The sequence below is a fragment of the Xiphias gladius genome, chromosome 15 (genome assembly GCF_016859285.1).
Source record: "Xiphias gladius isolate SHS-SW01 ecotype Sanya breed wild chromosome 15, ASM1685928v1, whole genome shotgun sequence".
Taxonomy (NCBI): Eukaryota; Metazoa; Chordata; class Actinopteri; order Istiophoriformes; family Xiphiidae; genus Xiphias; species Xiphias gladius.
Window position 1 is genome coordinate 3,571,974 of NC_053414.1, and position 25,953 is coordinate 3,597,926.

A 25,953-nucleotide genomic window follows, 5' to 3' on the forward strand; every position below is an offset into this window, starting at 1 on the left:
CACACACACACACACACACACAGAATGGCCACAGATTTTTATTATATGATAAAACAGGGGTGAAGGTCACACACAGGCTGTAAATCACCACCAGAAGAAGAGTCATTCTGGTTCTGATGGTTCTGATGGTTCCGTGGGAAACGTAAAGCACCAGCTGGATCATAACCCACCACACAACAACATGGGACACTGAGCCCAGCAACCTGCCCCTGTAAAGTCGGGGGGGGGGTCATTTAAAGCCCTGACCATAAAACACTCTACATCATCATCATCATCTTCATCGGTTACACTGTTGGGAAATAACAGCAATAAATTCCTGCTGGTGTTGACTCCAACTCTCTTACAGCCTTTACGAGACGACGGGGCCCCGGACCCCCGGACCCCCGGACCCCCCCAGGGTTAAAATCCAGCCTCAGGTGAGTCTGTCTCTGGTGGTTTTAGCAGCTCAGTCTCTTCCCTCTTCCTCTGAAATCTCGGCTTCCAAAGACGAGAGGGTCATGACCTCTGCTCCAGGGGCCCGGGTCCGGGGCGGCGCCGGATCCATCCGGTCTCTCAGGTAAATGGAAGAAGTCCGCGTTCGTTTTTCAGCTGATTCACTGGTAAAAAAAAACACACACACACACACACACACACACACACACACAAAACCAAAGCAGCTTACAAAATAAAAGACTTCCGCTGGAAATAAAAGCCCGAGCGGTCGCCGGAGCGGGGTCACTGTGAGGAGGGCGTGCGTTTTAGTGGGAGCAGCTGAGGATCCTGGGATATTTTAGGATGATGACGATGATGAAGATGAGGATGACGGGGAGGAGGAGCTCTGACGTGATAGTATTCTATACACTTTTGAGCTCCGCAGTGCTGCTGTTTGACCCGACAAACCGCTGGAAGCTGCGGGAAGGGTTGTGACTTTAACTCTTCTCCCCTCCTCCTCCTCCTCCTCTTCCTCCTCTTCCTCTCGCTCTCTCTGCCTCTCTCTCTTTGTCTCCATGCGGGTTGCTCTCCCGCACCGACACAGACACCGGGCCTTCCTGTAGCCACCGCCCCGGTCTCCCTCCGCCCGCGGCCGGCGGAGCCTCCCAGCTGAGCCCCGCTGAGGTGGCCTGGTTCCCGCGGAGAGATGCTGTAGAGCAGCCGGCGGAGGAGATGCTTCTTCCGGACTGAAGGGAGCGGAAAGCAGCGGAGGGAAAGCAGGAAGATGTCCGGCAGGATGCCCCTGACCCCGGTGAGCGAGTCCGAGCAGGCACCGGTGAGTCTGCTTCGATCCCCCCTCCGCTTCGATTATTGATTATTCGTGGAGTTTAAGTCTTTTCTGATTAAATGAGTTGCATTATTTTACTGGTAAAGCAGCAGGTTTAAATGTTGTTATAGTTCATTAGGCTCTGGGATGTCTAGTGCTGATGAAATGAATTTATTATTATCGACAGACTTCTGTTAATTTTATTTTAATTGATGATGCAGTTTAATTACTTTATTATTGATTGAGTTATTGTCGATGGACCTTTCATTAGTTTTATTATTCATGGAGTTTAAATGTTTCATTATTGTTCATTACAGCTAAAATTTCATTTTTATTACAGATATGTTCATAATTTTTTATTATTGTTGGAGTTTCATTATTTTATCGTTAAAGTCGAGTGGTTTTATTGCTGGTAAAGTTTTATTATTATTATTGTCTGAACCCGGTTTGAACAGGGAGGAGCAGTTTGGGTGAAACCAGATCAGATCAGTTTGACGGATCAGATTCAGACTCCGGGGGCTCCGGCGGATCGGTGCCTTGCTCAGAGGGACCTGGGCAGCCGCGGTGGAGAGCAGGCAGAGACGAACTCTAGGGCCAGTCAGGGTCGCACGTTAAAGGGCCGGTTCAGCCAAAAACGTACTTTCGCACCCATGCGGGACCAGATTATCCCGCCGGAGGACTCCGGAGCAAAAAAGGAGGCGTGGGCCCCTAGTGAATCCCCCCAAACCCTTGACCCTAAGGTCTGTTGTCTTAGAAAAGCGCTCCACTCTATTATCACCACGCTGCCATCGTGGCATCGTGACGTTGTCGAGCTTATGACGGGCAGTTCTGTGTTTTGTTTTATGAAAAAAGGATCCGAATTGACGCAGCAGAACCAGAGTTCTTGTCTTTTTTCTGGGAACCTGTTGAGAATCCGGCCTCGTATCCATGACTTAGTTTTGCAGATTTTGAGATTTCTGAACATTAAATAAAAAAAAACCCAACAACATTTCTCTTTCAGGGGCAGAGGCCCCGTTACTCTGGATAATCCCCAGAACACACTGGAGACTGGTCTCCGGTGAAGGGACAGTCCCAACTGAAAACTCTGGGCAGTTGGCTCGATGGATTTGAAGGTGTCTCTTTGCACCATGGGACTGATTCCACAGCCTCTGGAGCGTTTCTGATCACTCAGTCCTCCCCTCTGCACGGGCAGTGCTGACTCAGAGCTCTCCGATTTCCCAGTCGCCCCGGTACACACCTGCGCCGACGTCCGTGCAGAATTTAAACGAGACCTGATGCGGGGCCGGTGTAGCATTAGTCGGACAGGTGGACCCCATGGGGCTCATGAACCAGCTCGCGTCCGTTCGCTGCGGCGTCTCGTCCGGCAGGTCCCTCGTTCTGGTTTAGTTCACCGTTCTTGGGTTTGGCATTAAACAAAGAAACTCGGGGAAGCTGAGTCACAGTTGGAACGAGAGTCACATTGAATAACCTGAACCTTGTTTTGATCCGGAGCCTCGGGCTGGATCTGTGCAGTAACGCGGCAGGTTGTTTACAGCTGGAGAAGAGAAGAGTTTGTGGAGGAGATCAGGTGTTTGCTTCGATGATGGTAGTTTCCCCTGAGCTGCCGGTTCACCGAGGGCACCTTTTAATGTTTGACGCTGTGGACCGGACAGGGGACGGGTGGACCCACATTATCAGTCAAGCTTCCGCTGGCCGTAGACGTGGACACAGAGGTTTGTGTCCGACAGCATGTGTTTCTCTCTGTCCTGTGTCAAACACGTGGAACAATGTCGTTTTTTTTTTTGTCCTCTCGATCCCCCATGTGAGCGGGCTCTCTGGTCCTGGGGCGTCTGGATTTTGGCGAGGCTGTTGGACCTTGAAGGAATGCTGGGTAAACACAGCCTCCACATTGTCATGCTAATGCAGGAATGCTAGCAGCGTGTGGTTCTCAGGCTCCTCCGGGTTCCTCCCGCAGGTCCTCCTCACTCGGCCGCACTCCGGTCTCTGAGGGTCTTTAAAACCTGGATTGTTGAGTCACGTCTCAATGTGTCAGCACATTTAAACCTTCAGAAATAATGTGAAAACCACAGTTTTTCAAATCGTAATTTCCTGACGCCGAGAATATGCAGTTTTCAATGATTAGAAAAAAACAAAGAAAAGCAGCAAATTTCACAGTTAGAGGCTGAAAAATGGCGGAAACAACGGCTCTGTTGTCAGAATAGCCGCAGATCGAACCGTCTGTTGATCCACCAATCGTTTAACTGTCTGACCATTTCAGCTCCAGTTGAGCTGGTCCAGAGAAAAAGGAACAAAACAACAGCTTGTAAAACCCGAGGCAGAGGAGTTTGGGCCTGCTGCTTTCATTTCAGTGCACTGCAGCCAGGTTGCTTTGGTAATTTAAACAAAACTACCGGCACTGCAGCAGATTCAAATTAGCCTGTTAAAAAATATTATTCAGGGCAGGATTTAATAAATTCTCGCCGCCCAGTTCATGTCCTTGTCTCCCGAGTCCCGGCAGAGTTTTGATCTTGTGTCCTTCACTTCGGCAGCTGCAGCTGGCTCCTACTGTCTGTTTACTATTGATTTTTTTTTTTTTTTTTTTCCCCCCAAAGTACACTGCAGGATGTGATATCACGAGCACAGTCGTGTTTATTCATCTCATTCCTCCGGAAGTCACGTTCAAAATGATGGGCTACGTCATGACGGCCCCGTGTCCATGGCAACCGGAGCAGTTCGCAGTTGTTTAGTTCTCCGTATAGTCGGACCTGCCGGGCCGGAGCCTCAGTTTGCAGTGACCAGCTGGGTTTCCCTTCACCTCTTCTTTATGTGCACTTTCAAACTGCGCATAAAAAAAACATGAAAAGCACCAAAAAATGTTTTTAAAAAAAATCCCGGAAATATCGCAAAAATAGTTTTTACGCTCGGCCGAATCGGAAAAGTCGGCCCATCGATTGAAAACCAAATGCGACAAAGCGAAGCGGAAATAACGCTGACGTCCGTGAAGCGTGAGGACAGGACACCATCAGATGAGGAGACTGGGACCTTCCTCACGCTGACGCGTTTGAGCTTTGACCGGAGCTCTTTTAATTGCTAGCGCCACCTGCTGTTTATCGTAAACTCCGAGTGTGGTTAAAAGAGAGCCTCTGTTGTGTATCTTTCAGTCTGCGGCTCCTGCTCCAGTCTAGGTGGTGGTTTTACTGATCTGAGCCCAGGCTTGCGTTGTCTCACAGCCCGTCCGTGACCCCGGTCAGCGTGTCATGCGCGGTCCTCCTCAGTGATGAATCACTCTGAGCTGTGAAATGAGCCGCTGGAGGCTTTCTGCGGCACCATGGCAACGTTTATCAGGAGGTTCCCCCCGCGGGAGTGGAAGCCTCCCCTCCGCCCTCCCGGCGGTGATGAGACATGTCGTCACACAAGGACTGAAATCCAACCTCACTCTGCCGAAGAGTCCCGACCAGATCGTGGATGTTTGACCTCTGACCTCCCCGTGGGGGTGGGGTGGGGTTGACGTTGTCTGGTCAAAGATGACAAAGATAGCCAGATGACAATCCTCCTGACACATCCTGGTTAGCCCAGTGGCCAGTGGCATTAAAACTGTTCAAGGCTCCACATTCGAGGGATCCAGAGTGTTTTACTTTATCTTCGATGACCGAATGTATCAGCCATTGTGTATGTGACACACACACCTCACAGTGTCATATTCAGCTCTCGTATTAACGAAACCTTCGCTCCAAGCGTTACAGCGTCGCCGGCCAAAGAAAACCATGTATCTCCAAAATTCCTGATTTGGAATTTTTCAAGTAAACTGACGGAGTCATTGCGTCTTTATACTCTGAGCAACTTCTCCTGCTTGTGAAGCTGAATGAACCCTGTAGAATAAAATCCCGATGGCTCAGATGTGTTGACACACGGCCGAGGACGAGGCTGGTTTTTTTTTCTTTGGTCATGAGACGTTGACGTTTTGGAGATGCACGCTTTTCGCAAGACGGGTAGCCTGGCATCGCCTCTCAGTTCGTTGTCGATTTTCCCAGGGGCCAGACCGAGTGCTTCCGGACTCGATCGGATAGACCTGCGACCAATCAGAGCAACAGAACGTGCGACCCGGAGCCGAGCGACGGTGAAAATCAACTCACCGAACGCTGCAGTGCAGTTGTTTGTTCGTCTTTTAGAGAAAATAAAACCGTCCCGTGCGTTTGATACTGCTAAGCAACCATTTCTTTGTGAGCACAAAAAAACGACGCTTCCCATTTAGTTTTTTTTTTTTCCCTAAAGCTGCGGTGCGTGAACAAGCCATGAGTGGTCTGGTAAATTCATCAGCAATGATCCACCGGCCTGTGGCTAACGACGTCCTGCCGACAGGGGCCGACAGCGATCTGTAAATTCGGCGTCGGGGTGACGACTTCCCGCAGGGCGCCGCTGTGGGCCCGCAGATCTTTGACAACTTTTTTCGGCTAAAATTGAAAAGTTTCATATTGTTTAACAATGACAGAAACCACACATTGCAATACAATGTGAACTTTCCCTGTATTAAAACCAGACCAGGATCTTTCCCAAACCTGCACCAAGAGCCGCGAGAGTCTAAACAGAACCGTAAAACAGTTCAACGACGCTGGAGTCACTGCAGGTGGATGTGGAGCCGTGGGATCGGATGTTTTGGTGGAAAATAAACAGGTTGTCTGCCAACGTTTTACTGATACGATCAGTACCAACGCTTTTTTGCGACTTGCCAAATATGTAAATTAGCAACGTTTCCACGCTATTGGTTGGTGTTTGTGTTGAGCCGAGCTCACGGTAACAGTTTCTTTTGTATCGCACTCTCTCTTCAACTGTCACCTCTCCTGCTTTTTAGCTGTAATCTCTTCCGTCTAAAAACACATGTCTCGGCCATCTCTGTCCATCCTGTGGCCTCAAATCATTGACCTGAACACGACGACATCTGAAGTGTTCTAGCGAGCTCTGAGCAGCAGGACCGGAAGGCACAGTGAGAAACCCGCTGTCATGGCGAGAGCACAGTAATCTGCCAAATGGGATGTCAGAGCGCATTTTCAGACAGTTTCTCCTGGAAGATATTTATAGTGTTGACTTGGCGGTTTTCATGAAAGGGATTAAAGTAGTTGTGTAAAGAGAGAAAAAAGAGAGCAGAGAGAGCGATTCACATCCTGCCTTCACACCTCCGCTGCTGACTAATCACTGAGTAAAGTGGGAGTGAAAACCAGATTAACTGTTTCTGACGGTTGGCGACTTTGTCAGATGCAGGGCTGGACTTTTAGTAACCGGTGTCCTAACAAATGCCAGTGTGCTTCTGAATGAGGTTCTCTGTCCTCCGGAGGGGAACCTGGAAGTTCTGGTTTCACTTCAGCTCTCCGTTGCCGAGTCCCTTCCCCTTTTCTAGACTCCAAATCAGTTGAGTAACGGCCAAAGAAAGGAAAAGACACCATTGTTGTGTTTTCCTTTCAGTGAGAGAAGCGGTCTCTGTGGTTACATCAGGCGCCGCCTCCAGTCAATAACAAAAGAGTCGAGCCAACAAAGCGGCGGCGGACCTCTCCAGCAGCCGTAAACTGCGAACCGAACGGACCTCCTGTGAACTGCCGCTCTGCTCTTCACCGGGACAAACTCGGCATGTTGGGACGAAACTGTCAGGAAAACGGACAGTGGTGGAAGAAGCGCTCGCATCTTTGACTTCAGTAGAATTCGTGATACCACGGTGTAATAATACTCCGTTGCAGGTGAAAGTCACGAATCCATGTTCTGCTCACGTACAAACACAGAGGCATCAAACTGCACCTAAAGTGCCAAAAAGTAAAAGTATTATAAGTATTCACGCATTAATGTGTTCATTACTTCAATGTTGCAGCTGCGTAGTTTGTGAATTTCCCCCTGGGGGTCAATAGAGTCTTATCTTAACCTATATATAATAAATAATACATCTTCATTTACCTCTTGATTATATGTAGAATTATTGACCTGCATCTGCAGAGTAATTACAGTCGTCAGATAAATGTAGTGGAGCAGAAGTATAACGTTGCAGGACACGGAGATACTCAAGTAATGTACCTCAGTGAGTATATGACTTGAGTAAATGTACGCAGTTACTTTCCACCCGTGGTGACGGAGCCTTTAAAGCCACAGAATTTCACAGCAAAACCAGTTCCTTGGATGAGCGCGCGATGGGCGACGTAAATCTGCACGAATTCAACCTCGGTGAAATTCAACGCACAAATTCAGGCCGTTTAAAAACAGCAAACCGTGTTGACGGAGCCGACAGCCGACAAAATGGCGGACGCTATCGCAGCTCATCAGCATCCGGTTTTGCTGAACCTCCTCGGTCGGAGCGTAAACTGCTCCACAGGAGAGACGTGGTTTACTCACAGTCAGGAGACAGAGGGCCGGACACTAATAAAGCTTTTGATAAATAGTGACCCACTTATTGCCCAATTTGCCAAGTGGCAATTAGCAAGTCAGCTCAGAAAGCGTTTTTCTCTCTTCAGCAACTCTTTATTGACTAAAGTACAACAAAACGAAAAACAAACAAGAAAAGCTCAGTCAAAATCCCATAAACGTTTATGCCAAATAAAAATCCAGCTTTAGACCAGAGCCGTTCTCATGTGGCTCGCTTCATACTGTTCGTTTAGATCCGGACAGCTGTTTTCAACAAATATATATGTATTGTTTATTTAATATTTGTTTTTCAGTGGCCTGTAACAAACACCATTTCCCATAAGCCCCATGAGTGAGCCGAGCGCCCGCGATTAGTTCCAGTGTCCAGCGGTGCAGGGACGACCGAACTGTACAAGTCTGCAGAAGTCTAAAAAACAAAGATGTTAATCGTCCTTTGGCTTTGGTAAAATCATGATGGTTTTAATTTCTTCTATAGCAACTGCTGTAGTGGAGCCGATTTGTCTTAGGAAATGGAAAATAAAACTCCAGGGACAGGGTTCGTGTTTACAAAGAGACCGATGACAGAAACGCTGAGTGAGAGACTGTACTGAGTTACAGGCGCTGGTGGAACCGAGTTCGGCCGGCTCGCTGTTGTGACCGACCGGCGCTTGCTAGCGTATCCGCGGTTAGTTCACCAGCTACGGTAGTTAATCCACCAAGCCCCGTGAGTAGTCACTACATCACCAAACCTTATATCGTTCGCCAAGACTCACAGATGACTCACTGTGACACATCCTGGTGTGGCCAAGCCTCTAAACATCAGATCTGTCTGTTGAAATCCAAAAGCCAAATCAACAGACTGTAACTGACTGTCTTCGCTCGGCGTTGAGAGTCAGCGGCAGTGCGGTGTGATTCACGGAGCTGTGGTGTAACAGTAGAGGCGTTTGTCTCCTCAGCGTCGACTCCTCCAGCAGGTTCGGAAACTGTCAGACTGGTTTTTATCAGCTCCAGTTCCTCCGAGAGCCGCCGGCCAGCGGCAGATAATACAGTTCGCTCTGTTATTTTTGTCCCGGACTGAAACCACAGTCAGTGTCAACCTGCTTGTGCACCCTGTGTCTCCCGCAGGTTTGCGAGGGGACTTTCTGAGCCTGGAGTTTGGTGTAGAGGGGGGTCGATGGTCCTAGAATAATGGCTTGTTGTTTACTCGTCTGTTGCTCTCAGTGCAGTCAATACCGGCCATTTGCAGAGGTTCATCAGTCTTTTTGTGGTCTGTAAAGAGACGTGCAGCTGCGCTGATGACTCACTGAACCTGGTCTAACCCTGACCTCTTACACTGCACCAGTGTTGGGATTCAGGCTGTTTTCTAAGTGAGTAAGGAGAGCAGCATTGTGCACAGTGATGAGGACTCTTCTGTTTACAAACTACTTATTGCATTCAAACCAGCTACAAATTTTTTCGATGACCTTACGCGGCTTCCACTGTAGGCAAGGATCCAGTATCGCACCTTAGTATGTAAACGAGAAGACCTGCTCGTAGGTATTGACCCCATCGCCAATTGTTAAGGAGTTTCCGGTACTTCCACTTCTTTTCTGAGGGTTTAGGGACAGTTTATTAAACCTAAACCACAAGGCACCTCTTGCCACATCCTGGAAGTGTATCGTCTGCTGACAGATGCATTGTGCACGCTTGTAAGCAGCGTGGGAAGGTCATTTACATACATGCAGAACAGTGAAGGTCCGAGTTGGCTTCCCTGTGGCACACCGTAGCTGCCTTGGCCGAGGCTTGACAGGGCATTCTGAAAGTTCAACTTACTGTCTCCTCCCTTGTAGAGATGATTCAAACCATTTCATCGTTACCGAGTCAAAACCGAGCTTTTGCTGAAGCGCACCGCTCAGCTCAGAGCGACTCGGTTCAGGATAAGCCAAAGTGTTTGTAACCAATGTGTTCACGTGTCTCTTTCAGCCAAAGCGTTCAGACAGGCTGCCCGAGCCGCCGGCCCCGCCCACCAAATCATCGAGCCGTCACAGTCTGCCGCCATGTCGCAGCTCTGTGACGTCCCTCACAGACGAACAGCCGCACGTTGGCAACTACCGTCTGCTGAAGACCATCGGCAAGGGCAACTTCGCCAAAGTCAAACTGGCCCGGCACACACTGACCGGCCGAGAGGTGAGAACTCGACGCAGAGTCCAAACGGTCCAGACAACTTTTACCAGTAAATCACATTCCACTGTATATTCTCTAAAACAGAGGTTTTTCAAACTTTAACAGGTATTGAGGGAAAGACGTGAGGTGATGAAACTGTGTGAGGTCACGCGGGTGCCAACAGGATGTCGGTTATTGTCGTTTGGCTGCTAATTTGGCTGCTTTTCGGCAAAGTCGGCAGTGGCTGCGACTCACAGCATTAAGCTGCTTCTTAGAGTCTCCTCAGTCAGTCGTGTCCGTGTGACTTCCACTTCTCGGGGATTTCTAAATGATCTCTGACGTCCATCGTGAACGAAAGTCTGTAGCTCCGAGGGAAACGACGTTCCTTCTTCCCGCAGAACTTGCCCGAGAATCGTCGGGTTTTAAGGTTTTCCGCAGCATCGCGGTGATCCAGCGATCGTTGTCTGTACGTACATGGGCACACTGCAAACAGGAGCAGATCGGAGCTGAGTCGCTGTACTTTTGATGGTGTCAGAACTTGGATCTTTACGTGCCTTCAATACATGTCAACTATAAAAATATAATAGAATAAGTGAGGTCTAATTTGTCAGCTTGTTGTGGGCGAAGCAAAGAACCATCACACGTCCTCAAACCTTGACAACTCAGGAAAACAGACAAGTTTGTACTTAAAAAATAACTTTAGAAAATGTGGTGACCAAAAAAATAAAAGTAAATGGGAGCGCTTTCTCTTTCCCTTGTTTTCTCGCTTCTTTCCTGGAAAGAGGAGCTAATCAGAAATTAGCTGCTATTTAGCTGTTAATTGAAACAGAGAGCGTGCTGCTAAAGTCATTAAGTGCCCAGTTGTTATACTGGAGCTTTTAGGAAAAAACCTTCGTGACAAATAGTTCATCAACAGACGTCAGGATCCATCGGAGTTCCCCAGAAAGACCAACAAACGTTCTCCATTTGGATTCTAAGTAACAAGCAGTAGATCTGCTTGAATAAATACATCAAATATTCACTTAATCGATGTTTATGCTGAATATTGCTTGAATTTCAGGCTTAACTGTAGTTTTCAGCCGCAGTGGAAATTCCTTCGTTTTGTGTTTCAAACAGACGACGATCAACAAACAAAACATATTTCTACTGAATTTCCACAGACAGGGCTTTAAAATAAATTGACCCAGTGTTGCACATTTTCCATCTAATCCAGAATTAAGAACTGTGTGTTGGACTCTCTGTTAAACCCTCATGGGTACTGACGTCTGTTTATGGACTGTCTTTCAATTATCTACTACGTAGGATTTTTCTTGAAAACACAAATATAAGGAGCTGGTACTTAATAACTGTAACACTTTCTCCACTTCCCCTAAAAATTAGAACCAAATTGTGTTGAAATAAAGTCCGAGTAATTAACAGCAAAATAGCAGCCGGTTTTTAGGAAATGACGAGGAAAGTTTTCCCGGAAATTCAGCCGGGAAATACGGGACCTGTGAACGTGGTGTTTGAAACGCGTAGTAAACCTGAGAAAACAGCAACAGCTCCGACGCAGCAGCAGAGTCTCCGAGCGGCAACCCCTCGGCCCTGTGACGTCGTCAGCCGGAGGCGGCGGCTGCAGACGTCAGCGGCTCAGAGCCGGTCGGTCGGAAGAAGAAACGGAGTGTGTGTGTGACGTTTTCCACTTATTTTAAGAGCCGTTCGCCATCCACTCGGCCGCTCCGTTCCTCCCCGGAGACAAGAGGAAGAAGGCGGACCGTGGAGGAGACACAAAAATGAAGAGAGACTGGGATAAAGGGAGAGGAGGAGGTTTCCAGCTCTGACTTCACGATGAATATTTTTGCGCTGCGATCCCGAATCAGCTGCTTTCCTGTGTCGCACCTTCTCTCTGCTGCAGTCGATTTTAATCTCACTGATCGTCTTTAACGTGAATAAAACTCCTCCTGCTGACTCAGTGTTCTCCGATAAACACAGAACTTCTCGTTTGATCTGCAGACTGTCATTTGAATGAACTGTGCGTTTAACTCAGTATTTATAATTTTTAAATGATTACCTTCAGTCAAATCAAACATCACGTTCCTCTACTTTTACTGTTTTATAAGATTTCCTGCAAACGTGCTTCAGGTAGAAACTATAAAAAATCAATGCAAGAAAGCAGCACAAAACATAGATATTAAATTACGAACAGGTGTAAAACAATAAATTACATAAAGGTGGTAAAGTGCATTTTCAAAAGCACTTTAATCTTCTTAGGAAAGTGCAGTGTTTCGCTGAATTTAATTTAATTCCTATGTTAGCAGGAAGTCTCTTGGAAAGAAGTTTTAAAACTCCAGGCAAAAACTACAAAACATGAACAAGGAAACGGACAATTCTGTTTGAAATAATTTCATTAAACATTTGAATTAGATAGAGGCTAATGTTTATTTTGCACTTATGTAGTTGGCATAAAGACACAAGCGAAAGATGAGACAGGAGATGTCAAGAAGCCAGAGACTTGTACAGTGGAAAATTCAAGAATAAAACAAAACAGCACTGGAGTGGCTCAGTAGAGCGCACACCTCCGCCAAGGCCAAACGCTGACGAAAGCGTCCAAAATCGCGATAAAACATTTCCTGGAGCCGTCCCTTTAGCCAGATCCGGACTAAAATCTATTTGGGTTCTTTTGGGCCAGTTTTGGTGCAAACTGGTTCGGCCGAAAAACAAACAAAGCAACAAACGGACACGGGTGAAGACGTAACCTCCTTGGCGGAGGCGTGGACCGCTCAGCTGTTCGGGGTTTCCTCTCAGCATTTGAGAGCAGAGGTGGCCATGTCAACTGAATGAAAGGCCTCCAGAACCTTTCATTCAGTCGCATGAATCGGTCTCGCCGGTGGTCGACCACCAAGTCAGTGGATCCGGCGACGGCAATTCTTCGTCAAACTGCTGTTTCCAAGGAATATAACGAAGAATGGTTCTTTGTTTCAGAAATGTTGGAAAAAATGAAATAATCTGTTTCAACGCCCACACGTTTGCTTCTGTAGAAACTGATCTGGAGTTAAAGGTAATGATCAGGCCATGGATTGATTAGTTTGGATGTTTTCTGTGGACTGCAGGTCGCCATCAAGATCATCGACAAAACTCAGCTGAACCCCACCAGTCTGCAGAAGGTACGCTCTCCCCTCTCACCTCACCCACTTTCTGAATTTACTTTTTAAAAATAAAGACACCTGGATGGGAGGATCTGTTCCTTTGTTACTGATGCAGTTCTGTCTGAGCCAATCAGGGACAGGCGTGTCCCCTTGAGGTCCGGGGGGGGGGTCACGTGAGACTGTAACACATCACAACACATTCAGTTTGTCCAGTTTGTCCTCTCGTCTCTGTCTTCTCCGGAGTCACGGGTGTCAGATAGATACCGGTTTCATCTCCGTGGGTCCGGTACAGAGACAGGTCTGGGACGTGGTTAGCCTAGCTTAGCACAAAGGCTGGAGGCAGGGGGGAAACTGCTAGCCTAGCCACATCAATAGAGAAACGCTCCGAGCGATAATGCGTTGACATCTGTTAAAGGTTCAGCTTGACTGAGTCAGATTTTGTTTTCAGCTCTTCAGGGAAGTCAGTGTGATGAAGATCCTCAACCACCCAAACATCGGTGAGTGTACACCTCGCCCCCACACTCCTCCTCCTCCTACTGCCTTCCCTGCTCTTCCTTTTCCTATTTCAATAAAGTTATCGAGACATGACAACACGTCCCAGGAATAAAAACTCAACTCAGTGTACTGTACATTAGCAGAAGTAGAGCTCAGTATTTAGCGGCAGTTTTCTTTTCCTTCTGTTGTTTTTCAGTGAAGCTGTTTGAGGTTATTGAGACGGAGAAAACTCTGTACCTGGTGATGGAGTACGCCAGCGGAGGTAAGACCAGCTCACCTGTCTGACCCCCTGTTTGCCTACCTGTCGTTTCACCTCTGTCAGCAGGTAACATGTGGACAGGTTAGCTTCACCTCCGACTGCTAACATGAACAGTGATGGAGGACGATAAAATCAGAAATAAACGTCATATTAAAGTCATCCAGCGGCTTCGTTTTCCAGCTAGAGAAGTGTCACATCGCACCTGTCTCTCTGCGTTTCAGGTGAAGTCTTTGACTACCTGGTCGCTCACGGACGGATGAAGGAGAAGGAGGCCAGAGCCAAGTTCCGCCAGGTGAGATCCTTTCCTATCTACAACACTGTCTGGGCCTCAGTGTCCCACAAACCACTGTGTCCTGGTCCCTTGTTCGGCGGTGCGTTCAGGGGAGTTCTGTCAGCTTGTAAATTCTGGAAATGTCAGGTCATCACTCATAGCGGCAGATTTCCTGGGGGCTCTGGAGCTTGGCCACCACCGCATCCGGAGAACAGGGAACGTAGCCCACCAGCTGTTCATCCCCATCAACCTACTCCTGATGTTTGCACAACAGTGGTGGATGGAAACGTGCATTAGTCTGCATTTTGTTTTCCTGAAATGAACTAAGTTCGGATGAAAACCTCGCCGCTGACTCCCAAACAGAGGCCGATGCAGCCGGTGTGACGCATCCTTTCCGTCAACAGCTGGACCTTTTAATGTTCCCTGGTGGCACAAAAACGTCCAGGCCTCCGCAAGCGGCGCATGTCGGCTGTATCTGTGTTTTATTTTTAGATTTTTCTTTATGTCGCATTGCACCACATCTTTCTGTCGCTCTGACCCGCAATCTTTTTTTTCTTTTTTTTTTTTTTTGTTAATATCTGCGAGCAGCTGGAGCTTTCCAGATGTTTTCCCGTGATATTGTGAACAGCGTCCTGCAGTATTTTGCCTGAGTTGACGTGTTGCAGCAGGAAGGTCAGGCCAGTATTCAGACGGCCCCCCCAGCATGAACTAAATACTCAATGCAGTTGGGGTGTCAGGTATGTCAGGCCAGAGACTGGCAGACCCACCACGTGAACCGCTGCAAGATGTGGTGGTTCATGCTCCGTGCAGGGACCAGACCACAACCACCCCCCCCTTCACCCACAGGATAAATCAGTGTGGAGTAACCACTAATAAAATGTGTCAGTTTCATTATGGGACCATTAGCGCAGCAGCTAACAGAGCTGTTAATGCTGCTGCTGCCAGAGAAGCAGAGGTTCACTTCCACGGGCTGTTTCTCATTTCATTTGTTTTCATCTCTAAGCTGCTTTTAGAGCTCAGTTCTCAGCCGTGGCAGCAGCACAGCAAGTCCAGCTCAGGCTGATGACTCTGAGGTGTCCTAGTAAGGCCACCGTAGAGAGGGTAAAACCTTCCATCGTGCTTCCCTATAGCGCCACCCTCGGGAGAAAGTGTAAATGGCCAGTGGTGACAGACAGCTCCTGTCTTAAAGGATAACTGGTTTCTAATGATTCATCTTCTTCTCCATCTTCTTCTTTTTCTTCTTTTCATTCTTCTTCTTCTTCTTCATCTTCATCTTCTTCTTCATCTTCATCTTCTTCTTCTAATTCTTCATCTTCTTCTTCTTCTTCTTTTCTTTCTTCTTCTTCTTCTTCATCCTCTTCATCTGCCTCATCTTCTCAATCTTCTTCATTTTCATCTTCTTCTTCTTCTTCTTCTCATTCTTCTTCTTCATCTCCTTCTTTTTCATCTTTTCATTCTTCTTCTTATTCATCTTGTTCATCTTCTTCTTCTTCTTCTTCTCTTCTTTCTTCTTCTTCTTCTTCATCCTCTTCATCTGCCTCATCTTCTCCATCTTCTTCATCTGCTTCTTCATCTTCTTCTTCTCATTCTTCTTCTTCATCTCCTTCTTTTTCATCTTTTCATTTTTCTTCTTATTCATCTTGTTCATCTTCTTCTTCTTCTTCTTTTCTTTCTTCTTCTTTTTCTTCATCTTCTTCTCATTCTTTTTCATCTTCTTCTTCTTTTCTTTCTTCTTCGTCATCCTCTTCATCTGCCTCATCTTCTTCTTCTTCATCTTCCTCACCTGCTTCTTCTTCTAATTCTTCTTCTTCTTCTTCTTCTTCTTCTTCTTCTTTCTCCTCTTCTTCACCTTCTTCTTCTTATTATTCCTGTATCACTGTGTGTTTCTGTCAGATCGTGTCAGCAGTGGAGTACTGTCACCAGAAGAGGATTGTACACCGAGACCTCAAGGTACACACACACACACACACACACACACAAACACACACACACACACACACACACACACACACACACACACACACACACACAGTAAGTGTTAAATAAACGGTACAAAACCGAAGCTTTGGTCCTTAATCTTGACTGACACGAATGTGAACAGACATTATTCTACATTGTTAACGGAGACACACACGGATCCTGGTTTTCTGAAATGAATCCGCCTTTCTCTCCACCTCTCGTTATCCCAACAACAAAAGATACATCATAAAGTGGTGTTTTGTCACGATATGTGGCGCTGGATGAAAGTGAGGTAGACTTTTTGCTCGATGGCTTTGAACAAAGGAAAGCTGAGTGGAGGCAACTCACTGTGTGAGAAGATGGTTTTAAACCAGTGTGGAGGGTCGTCTTCAAAGCACCTTGAGGCAGATCAGCTGATGGACGGTGAAGAATTTTCCCTGGAGCCTCGGCTGTGGACATTTCTCTTTCTGAAATTAACCCAACTGTTCTTGAATTTCCCTTGAGAAATGCTCCACAGTTGCTTTTTAGAAAATGGATATTTGTGCAACATAATTTATTGTTAAGTAAAGTGTATTGTTCTTCCAGGCCGAGAACCTCCTGCTGGACGCCGACATGAACATTAAAATAGCGGACTTCGGCTTCAGCAATGAGTTCACGGTGGGCAGTAAGTTGGACACCTTCTGCGGCTCCCCTCCTTACGCCGCTCCCGAACTCTTCCAGGTGAACACTCAGCCCCGCCCGCCACACCCGCACACCAGCACCTGGCGCCAGAGGCACAAAAACTCTGCGCAGATTCACGGACGAAAATGTCTCAGCGTGTTCGATCTTTTCGTCATACTTATGTATGAGGAGGCACAGGCCTCAGTAATGACACCTATATACTGCAGGTCCGTTGTTATGGAAAAACTGGGAAAGTAATCGTTAATATACGTTTTACACACACACTCATTAGATTATATCAGATTCACTGAATTTCATTGTGTTTGTCATGTTCTGTTCCTGATCTTTTAAAAAATCAGCACAAACAAATAAATAAAAAAGGCAAAACTTGGCAGAAAGATGTGACAGGATCATTAATTCTGTATATTTGTATAAAATGGAAGAAGCATCCTCACGTCCTGTGTTAGGACGAAAATGTGTCCAGACATATTTAGTCAGATAAAATAAGATAAAACTTGACTAATTCAGTCAGAAATTTAGCTGGATTTAAAATTGGAACAATTGAATCGAGAGTGAAAATGCTGCGAACTGTGTTGGTGTGTGGTGAGAGCAGGGGGCTGCTGGGTAATGTGGTTCTGTAACCCTGCAGGGGAAGAAGTACGACGGGCCGGAGGTGGACGTCTGGAGTCTGGGAGTGATTCTCTACACGCTGGTCAGCGGCTCGCTGCCCTTCGACGGCCAGAACCTCAAGGTGTGGACACGTTAATAGAAAAACCCGTCAGCAATGAGCAGGACAAAACCGCAGAGCCGAGACCTCAGACTGGAACCAAACGAGTTCAACAAAAGCTGAGCAGGTTACGCTCGTACTGTGGCTGCGCAGTTTGTCCAAAACAATATTAAAGGATTAGTCAAATAATCCAGTAAATAGCTACTAAAATGACTTTAAGATTATTTTTCTCAAACAGCTGTTGAAACAAAGGACTTGAGCAACAGTTTACTTTAAGTCCCTCTGTTCAGCATTTATCAAAGTGGTATAACCTTTGAAAAATGTGTATGAGAGACTACAATGGAAGCAGTTTATCAGTGTTTATTTATGTCTTTGTTAACAACCCACCAGTGGAGGCTGCTGTATAAACAGATGTTGAACGACAATATAGCAACAAAAACAGCTGAATTGATCATTAATAATCAGCATTGGGAACAAGCAATAGATGGTTTATAACAGACTGTAATGTGGCTGGAAGCAGCCGTGAGGACATTTTAATGTGTTTATTAATGAACAGTATTTGTCAACAGTTGTAACGGTTCATGACAACATCATTTATATTACTGCGGCCGTGTTTTACTACATTGTCAAATATCATCTGTTTATACAACGACGCCTGCTCACAACTACACCCTAGCCTGTTATAAACCATCTATTAGATGTTTGTATACTGTTTATAAAAGCCGAGTAGGAGGACGTCACGCAACAGATCCACAGTGTAAACTGTGAATCTCACGCTCAGCGTTTGTCTCGTGACATTGACTCACCCGATTTTTGTGCTCTCAGATTTCCAGCTGAACGTTTCTTTAGTCCGATGCTGGAAGTGTTTGTGGTTTTAGTGGACCAGAGTGCTTCTTGATGTCTGATAAGGTTCGAGCTCCACACTGGGACGATTAAGCACTTTGACCCATGTAACAACAGGAAGTGCTTTAAAAGGCCTCTAGCAGTTTCCCAGAGCCCAATTTGATCTCATCCAATGTCTCATTTTGTCCGACCAACAGTTCAAACCCTCAAATATCCAATTGACTATAATGTTGCAACAAATAAAAGCAGCACGTTTTTACCTTAGAGAAGCTCAAACGAGAGTCTGGCTTTTCTACTGAAAATATACTGTGGCGATGCACCGATGTCAAAATACTCGCTGATTGATTTCCTGTTGATGGACTCATCGACAGGATGCTAATGGTCTTAATGGTCCTGGTGGTGATAGTCGCCTGCAGATCGTGTCGCTACTGATCATGTGTCTCTATTCTGTCCTGTACCGCAGCTCCAGCAACACTCTGCTCCACCACGAAGCCCACAGTCCCACAATTACACCCTGAATTTTGGCTTTTTAAAGAACTCCCCATGTCCCAGACCAAAGTGGTTGATTTTTATTCCGAGCGGCACTGACCTTTGTGGGTGCAGCCGACAGCTGATGGCCACCGCATGAACCGAGTGGTGGAGGGAAAACGAATGAACTGCACAATAACAAACTCAGACCAGACCGAAAAGATGTCCGCTTTAGCTTGCTAGCAACATTAGCATTGTAGCTAAGGGGCGTTCTGGAGTGGTAAATTCTGTAACGGCCAACGTGGCACCTGCAGTGCAAGACCCTCGTATTTCTGCTGTAATCTGAGCACAGATTAACATTTGCTAGGTCAGACATGTCACTGTGTGTGTGTGTGTGTGTGTGTGTGTGTGTGTGTGTGTGTGTGTGTGTGTGTGTGTGTGTGTGTGTGCGCAGGAGCTGAGGGAGCGTGTTCTCAGAGGAAAGTACCGGATTCCCTTCTACATGTCGACCGATTGTGAAAACCTGCTGAAGAAGCTGCTGGTCCTGAACCCCGGGAAACGAGGCAGCCTTCAGGTAAAACACAGGCGCGGGGAGTAGAACCGGCAACCGTCGCCTCCAGCCTTTGCTCTTGTGAACCGGGAGTTGTGACTAACTCAACACTTGCTCAAGCCGCCTCACAATAAAGGCCTGGAATGGTGTTGCCGTTGCACCGCCTCAACTCTACTCACCAGCTCTGACGGCAGCGCGTCACCAGAAAGCAGATCAGATCAGAGCATATTGATCAGTTGATGCTAAATCGGTAACTCTCTAATCGTTGTTTCTGCCACCGTCACCGCTGCACGTCAGTTAAAGTGGGGTTGAGGGAGGCTCTGTCGTTGAAATCGGTCCGTGCCCGATCCTGTAGCTTCATTAGCCAAAGTTAAGCTAAGCTGTTCGGTCCAGTCCTGATTCATTTCTCTACAGGTCTGAACACAAAAACCCGAAACCCTTAACGTTTAAAAGCTGAACTGAACAGCTGCAGCTTTTCCCGTTCGTCTGTTTCTCAGCAAGTCATGAAGGATCGATGGATGAACGTCGGCCACGACACCGAGGAGCTGAAGCCGTTCACCGAACCAGAGCAAGACCTCAACGACCTCGACCGCATCGGTCAGTCACACAAACACACACACATTCCCATGGTTCATTTGGTATATCTGAATACACACACTGAGCAGCTGAACAAGTCAAACACACCTCTGGTTAATGTTTTCCCAAACTAAAAATTAAAGGAGTGGCCCCCCTTTTTTTTTTTTTTTTTAACATCAGGTGAGAACAAAAATGCCTCTAGGGCTCCAACTAACAATTGTTTTCATTATCGATTAATCTGCCATTTTGTTTTCTTAATTAATTGATTAATCGTTCGGTCTGTAAAATAACACAAATAATTCCTATCACAGCTTCCCAGTCCAGGTAGACGTCTTCAGTCGTCTTCTTTTGTCTCAAAGACCAAAGATATTCAGTTTACAGTTATATGATAATATAGTAATGTCTGTGTGTGTGTGTGTGTGTGTGTGTGTATAGTAATAAAGAATACAGAGAAGAGCAGTAGAGTCTCACAGTTGAGAAGCTACTGTACATTTTGTATTTATGCTTAAAAAATGACTAAAACGGTTTATCGATTATTAATTTGATGTTCTGTCAATCGACTAATTGACTGAAAAATTGTCTTTGTTTAATAATGTCACTCGATCGCATAATGTACATGTTATCATTGAAATGGAGAGAATTGGGGGCCAATCACAACTCACAAAGCCCACATTAGCCAATATTAGTTCATTTGTTCGCGGAGAGAAACAGCTGGTGGCGCTGTTTCTCCAGTCGCTGCCGTTAAAACCACCGCAGAAGAAGAGGACGCGGCGAGACGAGGTCGTTAAGAGAAGCTGCGGTCAGAGCTCAGACGACGGGGAACCGTGTGGAGAACGTGACGGAAATCTGACGTTTCTGCTGGTTCCATGTGTCGACGTGAGGAATCGTTCCAGTCTCCTCACGGCTCCACACAGACCTGACGGTTTCCTTCGTCAGAAGTTATTCACTAAGTCTCTTTCCGTTGCACTTTGTTGCATTTTTAACTTTGAACTTTTCCGCCTCAGCCATTTTTTTTCAAATTTTCTGCGTTTCCCCTCACGACGTTTTATCCGCAAAGTGAACCCGTGCATAAACACAGGTGGATGGAAACACACCTGCTGTCAGTCGCCGGCTCAGCCCAGCACTTTGGCACAGACTAAAATATCACAACAGCTATTAGACGGATGTCACACAGTGGCAAACTGTCATCTGCTACATATGTTCATGGTCCCCAGAGGGACAATTTTTGATGACTTTGTCACTTTCTGACTTTTGCTCTTTTGCCACCATGAAGCACATTTCTGTTTTTTTATTAAAATTTCTCAACAACTATCGGATGGCGCGTCATGAAATCTAGTTCCGACATTCATGGTCCCCAGAGGATGAATGGCAATAGCTTTGGTGATCCTCTGACTGGTCATCCAGCGTCATCATGAGTCCACCTTCAGGTCATCAGGTCAAAGTTTCATTTGGTCCAAATAACTGAAAATCTAATGACTTTCCCGTCAGCCTCAGCTTTACTTTGTGTTTAGTGCTGATTAGCAAATGTTGGCACGCTGATATTAATGTGGTGTACATGGTAAACATTACGCCTACCAATCCTCAGCACGTCAGGGGCATTTTTGCATATTGACGTTAGCAATCAGCTCAAAGCACTGTTATGCTTAAGTGCAGCCTGGCAGAACTGCTAGCATAGCTGTTGCCTGTAAGTTTGGCTTTGCACCGACCGAAGCTGAGCGTGCTGTCTGTTTTCTGACCAATCAGAGCTGATGGGGACAATGGGCTTCCCTCAGGAGGAAGTGACGAAGGCGCTGGACAGTCAGAAATACAACGAGGTGACGGCAACGTACCTGCTGCTGGGGAGGAAACCTGCTGAGGTGCGTTACATCAACTGTTGTGCATTTAGCGAACATGCTAAGCCTAGCTTAGCACAATGACTGGATCCAGGGGGAAACTGCTAGCTTAGCTCTATCAAAAGAGGAAAACACCCACCTAGCAGCACTTCCGAAGCTGTCTCATCCACCCAGTCTGTACTTCTACCCAGAATCCTCTGTTGTGATTCTCTCCACCAGTTTGAAGGCACCGAGTCTTTGTCCAGCAGTAACCTGGTTCAAAGGTCACGACCCTGCAGCGACCTCAATGGCTCCAGTCAGTCCCCGGCCTACTCTCGCAACGTACCGGCCAATCAGAAGCAGCGGCGTTTCAGCGACCATGGTGAGCTTATGTCCAATCAGATTCTGTTTGCTCTGGTCACAGTTTGTGAGCCTTCGGGACACACACCTGCTGTAAATACCGTGGCCACAAAGCCTCTTTCCTTAGCTTTTACTCAACTTAAATTAACAACCGCATCTGGATCAGTCTTTGGATAACTCTGTGTTCTGTGTCTCAGTGGCGCCTTCTATCCCGCCGCCCGTCTCCTACACCAAGCGTTGCCAGGCCAACAGCGTAGAGAGCGACAGGAGGGAAGAGCCTGCCTCACCCATGGGAGCTCCGGACCGCAGGAAGTCAGCCACAGCCTCAGGGGTGAGAGGACACAGAGTCCGGTCTCAGCCAAGTCCTAATATAGATACCAGGTCAAACAGCTTGTTTTAGTAACCCTCTGTTTCTGAATTAGGCGAACACACGTGCAGCTCTGATCCTGATCGGACCATTTGCAGTGCAACACGTACTCTACTGCCAAGAAACAGCTGCCGTGACATACACTGTTTGTTTCCAACTGCAGGCACCCAAAATCCCCCTCCATCCCCCTCCGAAAACGCACAGCTGCCCCGGTGGATAAAATCTGTGCCGCTCAGAGATAGCGAGCCCGCAGACTGTAAACATCCATCCGTCCATTTTCCGGGCTTCTGTCTGAACATTTGGTACAAACACTGCTGAAACCAGGTCAAGCGTGGTCACCGCTTTAATGTTTGTTGCTGCCAGTGGAGCAGCGGAGCATTACATCCATGCCTTCCAGTTTTTTTAAATTTATGAAAATCACATTATGACGGGGCGGCTGCAAAGTGCCGGTGTTGAGGCCTAAAACGTAGGAGGGTCAGTCTGTGCAAAACCTTGCTCTGTGACATGATATCGCAATAACGAATGGCTGAAATGTCCTGATCACATTCCTGCTCCCTAGAGCCACCTCCAGCCGTTGCTCTAGCCCCACCCTCAGGACCAACTCTAATGAACACTGCAGGGGGCAGTGGCAGCACTTCATACCCTCTGTGTTGTCTTGGATCAGTGGAATAAAGCCGACAGGTTCAACAGACTGTCTTTGTGTTACAGAGCATGACTCGGAGGAACACGTACGTCTATGAGAGGACGGGCGCTGAACGCCACTCCGCCGCTATTCCCAACGGGAAGGACAGCAGGTGAGAGTAAATCTGTGAGTTGTCACTGATCACGTGCTGATTTCCCAAATCAATAACTCGTCTGTCTCCGGTTCAGTCTACCCGAGGTACCTGCAGCGTCCCCCTCCCCATCACCAGGGGCAGCCGTCTCCTCCACACGCCCCCGTCATGTCAAGTCCATGTCAGCGTCGGGACATCCCATGAAGTCCAGCCTGCCGCCCATCGATGACAACGCGGAGTACCAGAGGTGAACACTTCTGCACCGCTGTCAGATGATTTGCCCAAAAACTAAACTGAGGAAACCTTTTTCTTGTCTCCTCTCAGCAGTGAAACATTTCCGGGAACTCGTCTTCTTCACTTCACCATATCCTCTCCTCCCACCCCCAGCTCCCCCCACCAGGCCCCGGCCTCACCTTCAGCCTTCAGTGTCACCAGCAGCAGCAGCACCACACCGGACCGGAGCCGCTTCCCCCGTGGCTCGTCCAGCCGCTCCACCTTCCACGGTGCTCAGCTTCGGGACCGACGACCCGCCACATACAACGGCCCGCCGGCCTCGCCCAGCCTGTCGCAGCACGCCGCCGCATCGCTAGCTACGCCCCGCCGCGGCACCTCCACCTCCCTCATCGGAAAGATCACCTCCAAGTTCGTACGCAGGTCAGTCGTGGGGGGGCACGCCCGACCAGTCCTGATGAAACTGAGTTTTTGAGCTTCAAGTTCTTGATTAATTATATCTAACAAGGTTTTTCAAACTTGATTATTTCCCATTTAGCAACGAATATTTACTGTTACAGACACAGGCCAAGTTTTCAGGAGCTTTAATATGGCTCATTAGTCACATACAATGAAATGTTGATCAGATGTACGCGTTCTCTAAAAAGCAGGACTGCAGAGACCATAAGACATCAAATATATCAAAAAATGACCCCCCCAAAAAATATTTGTAAGTTACATAAAGGAAAGAATATTGTTCATGACAGAAAGTTGGTGATATCAATTTGTCCTCCAAAGATTTAAGAAGGTTTGGATTCATGTCCCCGACTTTTGCGTTTTGACCTCCTTGACGCTGGCCTGAGCGTTTTGCTTCTGAAACTCACTGCCGCTGGGCTACATTGGTCCTGGGTGTTGACACGTAAAATGAGTGACCAATAATGCTTCTCATTTTCCTGATTTTGTCTCTGCAACGTCAGACAGCAGAGAACCTCAAAAGTTCATTTGGAAAATTGTTCTCGCCTTGAAGTGCGAGTGAAAAAGTCAGTTTACACAAATTACAAAAACGTGGTTTCTCTAATTCCTCCGGTGATATCCGTCTCTGAGATTTCTGCCTCCACCTCCCTCATCGGAAAGATCACCTCCAAGTTCGTACGCAGGTCAGTCGTGGGGGGGCACGCCCGACCAGTCCTGATGAAACTGAGTTTTTGAGCTTCAAGTTCTTGATTCATTATATCTAACAAGGTTTTTCAAACTTGATTATTTCCCATTTAGCAACGAATATTTACTGTTACAGACACAGGCCAAGTTTTCAGGAGTTTTAATATGGCTCATTAGTCACATACAATGAAATGTTGATCAGATGTACGCGTTCTCTAAAAAGCAGGACTGCAGAAACCATAAGACATCAAATATATCAAAAAATGACCCCCCCAAAAAATATTTGTAAGTTACATAAAGGAAAGAATATTGTTCATGACAGAAAGTTGGTGATATCAATTTGTCCTCCAAAGATTTAAGAAGGTTTGGATTCATGTCCCCGACTTTTGCGTTTTGACCTCCTTGACGCTGGCCTGAGCGTTTTGCTTCTGAAACTCACTGCCGCTGGGCCACATTGGTCCTGGGTGTTGACACGTAAAATGAATGACCAATAATGCTTCTCATTTTCCTGATTTTGTCTCTGCAACGTCAGACAGCAGAGAACCTCAAAAGTTCATTTGGAAAATTGTTCTCGCCTTGAAGTGCGAGTGAAAAAGTCAGTTTACACAAATTACAAAAACGTGGTTTCTCTAATTCCTCCGGTGATATCCGTCTCTGAGATTTCTGCCTCCACCTCAGCGCGGTGCAGGTGAACTGAATTTAGTTTGTGTTGCTCACAGCATCGGAAAATTAAATTTCAAATTTCAAAAGAAAGCAAGGTTTCAGAAACAGTGTCCCTGCTGCTCTGGATAATCAGAACACACAGTTGTCACGGGGACTTTTTCTCAGCAGTTGTCAGATACATAGAGGGAAATAATAAAATATGTTCTTGGGTAAGTCGGGTGAACCGACCCAATAACGATCCAGTTTAATGTCGTCGTCCTAAAAATGTCAAAGATGCCGCTTCTGCGTGTGGTCTAGTCCGATCGCTCTGTTAACGCTGTCTGTTCGGTCGCTCCCCTTCCTGCAGGAGTTTATCAGGCGAACCCAAAGAGGAGGTGCGGGACTCCAAGCCTCGTTCCCTGCGGTTCACCTGGAGCATGAAGACCACCTCCTCCATGGAGCCAGGGGACATGATGAAGGAGATCCGGAGGGTTCTGGACGCCAACAACTGTGACTACGAGCAGCGCGAGCGCTACTTGCTGTTCTGCGTGCACGGCGACGCCCGGCAGGAGAGTCTGGTCCAATGGGAAATGGAGGTGTGCAAACTGCCCCGCCTCTCGCTGAACGGCGTGCGCTTTAAGAGGATCTCTGGCACGTCCATCGCCTTCAAAAACATCGCCTCCAAAGTGGCCAACGAGCTCAGGCTGTGAACGACTCCCACTTGATAAGTTAAATTATCCTTAAACACTGCGAGGAGAATACTCTCTGCTCCTCTTCTTCCGAGACTGACGCCCCACCGAGTGACGGCGGCCGTCTTGTGTTCAGCACTATTCCAGGATAACTGCTGTATGACTCAGAGAAAATACACCTTATTATACTCAACACAATTACTACTTAATGTTATCACTAAATGTTGATGCCAGTGAAACCAAATATTAAAACAAGTGACGTCGCAGACATTCA

The 25,953-nt window shown here is 47.1% G+C and overlaps 1 protein-coding gene across 2 annotated transcripts; it reads left to right on the top strand.

Moving 5' to 3' along the window:
* Nucleotides 1-808: 808 nt before the first annotated feature.
* On the top strand, nt 809-25,953 carry mark1 (MAP/microtubule affinity-regulating kinase 1). Of its 2 annotated transcripts, none has more exons than XM_040145157.1 (18): nt 809-1,246; nt 9,557-9,760; nt 12,826-12,879; nt 13,310-13,358; nt 13,553-13,618; nt 13,837-13,907; nt 15,780-15,836; nt 16,431-16,565; nt 17,155-17,256; nt 18,998-19,117; nt 19,591-19,690; nt 21,413-21,525; nt 21,721-21,862; nt 22,038-22,171; nt 22,916-23,001; nt 23,078-23,227; nt 23,368-23,634; nt 25,358-25,953. In XM_040145157.1, the coding sequence occupies exons 1-18, from the start codon at nt 1,196-1,198 to the stop codon at nt 25,698-25,700; spliced, it is 2,244 nt and encodes a 747-aa protein (XP_040001091.1). In that variant the 5' UTR covers nt 809-1,195; the 3' UTR covers nt 25,701-25,953. The 2 variants fall into 2 exon arrangements, with proteins under 2 accessions (XP_040001091.1, XP_040001092.1); XM_040145158.1 differs by having other exon boundaries at nt 809-1,222.